This window comes from Montipora capricornis, chromosome 11 (genome assembly GCF_036669925.1).
Source record: "Montipora capricornis isolate CH-2021 chromosome 11, ASM3666992v2, whole genome shotgun sequence".
NCBI lineage: Eukaryota > Metazoa > Cnidaria > Anthozoa > Scleractinia > Acroporidae > Montipora > Montipora capricornis.
In genome coordinates, this window is record NC_090893.1 from 1,432,650 (window position 1) to 1,440,149 (window position 7,500).

The following is a 7,500-nucleotide window of genomic DNA, read 5'->3' on the forward strand; positions in this document are numbered from 1 at the left end:
TTAGCAGCAACAGCAGCAGCAGCAGCAGCAGTAGTAGTAGTAGTGGTAATGGTAGTAGTAGTAGTAGTAGTAGTAGTAGTAGTAGTAGCAATAGTAGTAGTAGTAGTAGTAGTAGTAGTAGTAGTAGTAGTAGTAGTAGTAGTAGTAGTAGTAGCAATAGTAGTAGTAGTAGTAGTAGTAGTAGTAGTAGTATTAGTAGTAGTAGTAGTAGTAGTAGTAGTAGTAGTAGTAGTAGTAGTAGTAGTAGCAATAGTAGTAGTAGTAGTAGTAGTAGTAGTAGTAGTAGTAGTAGTAGTAGTAGTAGTAGCAATAGTAGTAGTAGTAGTAGTAGTAGTAGTAGTAGTAGTAGTAGTAGTAGTAGTAGCAATAGTAGTAGTAGTAGTAGTAGTAGTAGTAGTAGTAGTAGTAGTAGTAGTAGTAGTAGTAGTAGTAGTAGTGGTGGTGGTGGTGGTGGTGGTGGTGGTGGTAGTAGTAGTAGTAGTCTGCGTCTTCAGTTTAAGTTAGTTCACGTAGTTCAAAGAAAACGATTTTGAAGTAGAAAAATCTTCCACAACTGATACCATCTTATCGTAAATGATAGCCAAAAACGTTCGCTTTTGATTGTGTGTCGCTTTTCTAACGACTAATATAATGACAATTCTAATCGAATGTTCATGTATTTTCTCATCAGGTATGGTGACAAGTATCCCAAGACTATCATGGGTCGATTTATTGCCATTGTGTGGTTTCTGACTGGGATCGTATTGTCATCTCTACTAATTAGTTCTCTCACTTCCTCAATGTCTGTGAGGATTCTCGATCAACGTTTGGATGTCACTCGCGGTAAAAAGGTGATTACTTTCAATTAAGCAAGCACATCTTCGGCTTTTGGATCCATTTAAAAGTAATTAAGCAATCGCTATTGCCTCGCCCAACGATTCCGTCGGTTTGAAAATCTCGCGCCACTTTTTAAGCAACAGCGCCTTGAAACAATTGGGAGACCAGTTTTAAAGCAACGACGAATTCCGGCGAAGGCTGGGGTAACCGACAACGCCGCAAAGCAAAAATGAAATAAGGGACTTGAAGAAGTACGACGCCGACGTCGACGAAACCCGAAAACCTCACTTCAAAGTATAACTTTGCGCTATCGTAACTCGCGGTTGTTCGCGTCGTGCAATGTGGGCGAAGTATCCTAAAAATAAATTGAAACGAACGGTTTCAGAGTAGAAATTGAGACTAAAGTAACCGTATTTAACCGTATTTAACGTCGATAACTCGTAACAGTAATTCAACTGACAAACCTGAGGTCGACGGTGCGCTCATTTTACTCCCCCCTCTCCATCAGTGCTCCGTTTTACGGGTATTTAAAGCTATTTAGCTACACGGAAAGCATTTCAATGCATTTCAATGCATTTCAATGCATTTTGTTGCCTTACTCTACAAAAGAACAACTTAAAATGACGAGAGGAAGTGTACATACAACCTTGAGTCAATCATTTTTTATCTTTACTTTAAAAGCGTTTGTACCAACCAGTTCATCCGCATTGCACAACGTAAACAAGATAGAATGACCATAAATCCCTTGAAAAAGGATTCTATCGTTTAACTAAATGGTTATCTTATCCTATCTGAGGTGGAAAGCTTGGATAAGAAACGTTCGCAGTTGTTGCAGCTGCAGCAAATTAATTCGTGTTTCCGCGTCCATATCTCCATGTAATGTCAGCGTCGCTTCCTGTTCATCTAGCCTCATCTCTGTTTTCCGACCCTCCGCTCTGGCAAAATCTTGCTTTCCACAATTTCATTTTGCTTGGGACGTATGTGGTTGTAATGTACAGTAAGAGAATATGAGGCGAGAGAGCGAATCCGTGTGATAATGATATGAAATCTATTTTAGATCGCGCCCGTCCTGAGAAAGTTGTTATTTATATGTTATTACCATAACCGCGCGGTGCACTTTTACAATCATCATCAGGTCGAGGTAACTCGGCCATTCATTACACTATCACGCCATCCGTCACAGTCCTGCATCAAGGTCGGTAGGTCTTCAAGGAGGCGTCCACGGTAGCCCTACATAGTTGAGTTATTGACCAAGCATGAGGTCAAGATGGCTGGATATTGGCCAAGTTCTTTCTTTGTTTGTTTATGGAACGAGACAAAAAAGAACGTGGCCAATATCCAACAATCTTGTCCGAACAAGCATAGTCAATAAATTGATCTTTGATCTTGCGAGATCAAGCGAAAAATCCCGAGCTATCTTGCCCATTCGGGTAGCCAATCACAGCACGGGATTTGGTTCATCTTACCCGCCCATGGAGCTAGTCATGTAATAAATGTTGTTTTTGAGGGACCCACCTGACTTTGGCCATGACGGGAGGACCAGAGAAGCAGGTCAATAGCAAGTTCTTGTTTAGCTCGCCGACAAGTCCGGCAAAACGCGTTCTGCGTTCGCGTAAAATAATTGAAATCTCTGGGTATGATCCATAAAGCTGTGCTTTAGTGGGGTGGTTCCTCCAGGAGATGTTAAGAACAGCTCTCAGCATCCTAGTTTATGTGCCATCCACTTTGATGGAACTGGACTTAACAATCTGTGAACTGGACTTTCACACAAGTAGACCATATTCGTATTGTCAGTATTGGGCTGGAAATAGCTTGTAATGGAGGCAAAAGAAAATGAGGGGACAGAGAGGGAGGCTCAGGGCATTGGCTGGGATATGTCATGTCCACGAAAGTTATTTTTAGACGAGCGGAAGTCTTTGTTCTAGCGGAAGTCTGTCTTCCGAGACGTCCGCATGCAGTCTTGCCTCGCTCACAGGTTCTTAGTGAAAAGAGAAAATGGTGCCGCACGTGGAAGGCTGATGAATATTTATTTCCTTTCAAACATCAGACCGAGGTTGGCCTGCATGCGGACGTCTCGGAAGACAGACTTCCGTTAGAACAAAGACCTCCGCTCGTCTAAAAATAACTTTCGTGGACATGACATATCCCAAGGGCTGGACCGGGAGCCTCCCTCTCTGTCCCCTCATTTACTCTTGATGGAGGCTATTGCGGGGAAATCTTTTCAAATGCAAATACTTTTTAATATATTCCCCCGTATTAGCCATCATTGCAAGCTAGTTCCAGTCCAATACTGAGAATACGAATATGGTCTATTGGCTAATAAGGTGTCGTCTTTGAAATAACCACACAATATGACATGGAAATTATGATCATAGAGTAATGATTGCAAGTTCGAATGAGGCCTAACACTACTGTGAAGTTTTTGTACCCAATTATTCCATCAGGGATCAACCCTAGTATTGGAATTGGGCCCACACAAGGACAGAGAAAAACTCTGACCAGGGTGGGATCAGAGTTTTGATCAGAGGGTCAGAGTTTTTCTCTGTCCTTGTGTGGGCCCAATTCCAATACTAGGGTTGATCCCTGATGGAATAATTGGGTACAAAAACTTCACAGTAGTGTTAGGCCTCATTCGAACTTGCAATCATTACTCCAAATGCTACTGTAGAACAACAACTAGCGATTACCTATGATCATAGATTTAAAGTAATTTTTATCGGAATACGGCATAATATGGGCGGTTAGCTCTCTTATCTCTTGCGTATAGTGAAAGTAGCTTAACTCTGCGCTTTATTTTTGATACTCTTTCTTGAATGTTGTTTTACACAGGTTGGATCGCTCCCTCAGTTTCCTGAATATGACATTCTTCTCCGACATATATCGACAGCTGGAGGAAGTAAGTCAAACTTGAAACTTTCTTTTCTCGGCTTCAAAAAATGAGAAGACTGACAGATTTGTTTGTTATAGGTGAATAATTTTAAGCGAGTCTTGGTTTGGAAACCTAAAGTGCCTATCAAATATATTGCTTTATTTTAAGAACTTTTTGTTGAAATCTTACAATTTTATTTGTTTTGAAAGACGGTCAAAGTGGTCATAGTTTAGATCCATGATCGAGCAATAAAGGGGAATGGATTCGATTCTGGGTTCCGTTGCATCGTTTTTTTTTTTCCAAACTTTAAGGCCTAGCAAAACGCTCGCAACATTTCAACGCAACATCTTGCAATATAATTGTTGAATGATGTTGCGACATGTGTTGAAAGGGCTGGCCAAACGCACGCAATATTTTCAACATTTTCAACACGCCGATGTTTATGTGCCCCAATTTTCTGGCGCGCAACAAGTGGACCTAGTGTGCATGTCCTGGTGCAACAATGTTGCGTGAAAGTGGCCAAACGAGTACAACATCACGCAGCACCAAAATGTTGCACGAAAACTCATGATAGTTTTCGAATTTGATCCAACATCGTCCAACATGTTGCAACATATCGCAACATATCGCAACAGGGTGGTCAAACGTATTCAACGTGTTGTGCCCAACAATGTTAAGAGATGTTGCGTTGAAATGTTGCGAGCGTTTGGTCAGGCCTTGAGTATAGGTAATCACATGATTTCGAGTGCAATTTTGAAATAAATAAGCACGAGTAATTTTTTTCAATCAAAGACGACCAAAATTGCACGAGTCCGTAGAGCGAGTGCAATTTGTAGTCTTTGAAGAAATTTACAAGTGCTTATTTGTTCCAAATTGCACGAGAAAAATCACGTAATTACTCATTAGTAATATAAACGATAAAATTCGAGGTGGTTAAGTAGAAACCCACGTGCATCACGCAATCAGGATAATAGGCTGATTTAGCAACAGAACGGGAACGTCAGTGGCGACGTCGCGCGCAGAAAAACTACCAATGAGAATTTAGAATAAAGAAGAAAAGAGTGGAGTCTATTCTATTCTGAATTCTCATTGGTGTTTTTTCTGCGCGCGCCGTCGCCACTGACGTTTCCGTTCTGTTGCTAAATCAGCCTAATATTGCGCCAACCCAAAAAATTGAAAAAGTTGAAAAATTGCGCCAGGGCTCGCATTTGATTTCAAAACAAAAGATTTAATAGGCTAATTCAAATTTCTATTGTTTCTAAACCAATCAAAAAGCATTTGTAATTGCACTGTGTTACAACTTTGCACTGATGGCTTTACACGTTTGTGCACTGTATTACAGCAGAACTGCACTGCTTTTATGCCAGTCAGAATTGAGTAATTTTTTCGTGTATATTTCAAAAGAAAGCAGTCTCGGACGTCAACTCGTTAATAAACCCATTCTTCTTTCTTGCGTTATCGTAGATCACGTTACTAGTTTTTCCACTTTTAGGAGCCTCTAAGACAATGACTTTGAAGGAGAGAGTTCAGGGAACTAAAGAATTAGTGTTAGAAAAGTGCATAGAATTGTTGAGCGGAAATTAGTATTTGAGGTGATACACACTAGCCGAGTTGGTTATAATCATTTTATATCCAGCAAGCCCGAGAAGAATAATTGTTAAATCAAAAACTCCAGGATCAACGATTCTTTCATGTACTGAAGCATCGATTCCTGCCTCGGTCAATTCCGGTCCAAAACGGCTTTTGTCGGCCATTTTTTTCCGATTTCAGCTGGCTTTATTGCTGACGCGTTCGTTGACCATATTAAGTACAGCAGATATATTAACTGGTAGCCTGTGTCCGGCGAGCCAATGAAAATGCTGGAAATCTGATATCCGTAGTTCAGTTTTTAAAAATATCAAATACTTGAAAGGAATACGGTGTTCCTCGCACATATATGGACAAGTCTAAAAGCAATAGTCTTACAAACGAAGTGGTTTGGTGAAACCTAACGAAAGCACGTCAGCGCAAGGCACGTTTTCCCAACAATAAAATCTTTGTCGCAATCTTTGACTTGTTGGACACTCATTCGTCGAAGCGATGAGAAAATCCAGAACAGAATAGTCTTTGTCAAGTGAGAAATAAACTATTGAGGAACGATTCGACATTTTGAATGGCGTGCGAGTATGCTCATTGGGTTAGGTTCTGGAGGTAGTGCGCATACTCAGTACGGAAATCTTCCAGCAGCTCGGACTCACTCCTTTGTGTAGCAACTTCGTTCCCAGGGCTTTTGGCCGCCGAGAGCAGGACTTTTTCCGCCCGTCCTGCACTCGGCGTTGAAAGGGCCTGGGAACGAGGTATCTCTGTGTAGTAGTCACGGTATTGACCGAATGCATAAATGGCGGCCAAAAATGTATTCTTTTGTTTATGTGCTCACTAGCCTCGCTCTCAAGCAACATTTCTTTTGTATTTTGTCCATACAAACGAGGCTAGTGAGGATAATTAGCTCATAAACCAAAGAATATTTTTTTGGCCGCCATTTATGCATTCGGTCTATTTAACAATTAGACCCGCAGCCCGCAAGGGCTACGGGTCAATAGACCATGAGGCAAAGCCGAATGGGCTATTGACCCGTGGCCCTTGAGGGCGAAGAGTCTAATTGTTTTAGCATCACCCAACTAGTCGGACAGAAAATGCAGTAATAAAGTTAGCAAATGCAAGTTGAAGGAATATTTATATTGGAATAAAACGAAAGAAAGCGTCACGCTTTTCGCTACTCGAGGACTATTACTAATAGTCCTCTAGTAGCGTAGCCAATCAAATTGCAGGATTTGCATTAGTCCACTAGTTGGGTGATACTAATTCTTATTAATTTCATTAGGCAAGACGTACTCCTCGCTGGAACAGCTTGTCGATGCTCTCGGAAATAACGAGGTCGATGGCATTTTGGTGGATCTCTACACGGCACATTACAGGAGTGATCTCTTTAACGCATCGTGGATGATTGTCAGCAAAATAATTCCCTATGAATTCACCACCGGTGTTGTTATTACTGGCAACGCAGCTAAACTTGCCCAGCATTTTCGAGATTTTATTGGTAATAAGAGTACAGTGGTCACCGATATTCTTCAAAAAACAACCCAAGAAAATAAAGAGGTAATGATATTTATAACAATTATTATAAAATCATGATATACGGATATCTACGTGAACTAGGGCTTTCCTGATTTCTTGGATCGTCAAATGAAAAACAAAGAAACAGAAATGCAGTACAGATGCCAGCTAGATTATTACTTGTTATTTCGGTTAGAGTGATGGCAATGATTCTCGTCATAGTCACTATATATTAAATGTTTGCTCGTAAAGTGATCTCTTGTAAAGCTCGCGGACCGACCCGTTTTGAAAACGATCGACATTTTTTAGTGTGTGTCTATCGCTAACAGTGTCCGCATTTGCACGGGGTTTGAGCGTAATAGACGCCAAATTTATGCTTACTTTCAAGGACGCCATCTTCGTTCAATGCCACGTATGTAGGTTAGCTTAAACATCGCGCGTGCGCAGTAAAAGATGAAACAGTCATTGCACAACTATGCCACGCATGCGCTTTGGATAACTTCGCACATGCGGTCTGATTTGTGCCCAAACGCAAAAAAGCCAAGCCGAAATTTAACGTCGGCCTCAAGAGTTAGTTGTAAGTATGTAAGGCATATGATTGGCTTACAAGGCTCCTGGGTAAGTCTCAGTTGGCATGGAAATTGATCTTAAAATAGCTCGGCCGGTGTAGGAAAATGCCGTGACAACACTTACGTGTTGTGTCTGGCTCCACAACGAGGTAG

At 41.2% G+C, this 7,500-nt stretch overlaps 1 protein-coding gene across 1 annotated transcript in view; it reads left to right on the forward strand.

Annotated features, from left to right (window-relative positions):
* The window catches only part of LOC138024338 (protein sidekick homolog), a 63,543-nt gene that overhangs the window by 51,890 nt on the left and 4,153 nt on the right, over window positions 1-7,500 (forward strand). Inside the window, exons 15-17 of the mRNA XM_068871498.1 lie at window positions 671-830; window positions 3,646-3,712; window positions 6,546-6,820. Of these exons, the coding sequence (XP_068727599.1) occupies window positions 671-830; window positions 3,646-3,712; window positions 6,546-6,820 (502 nt within the window). The remainder of the gene's footprint in view (window positions 1-670; window positions 831-3,645; window positions 3,713-6,545; window positions 6,821-7,500) is intronic.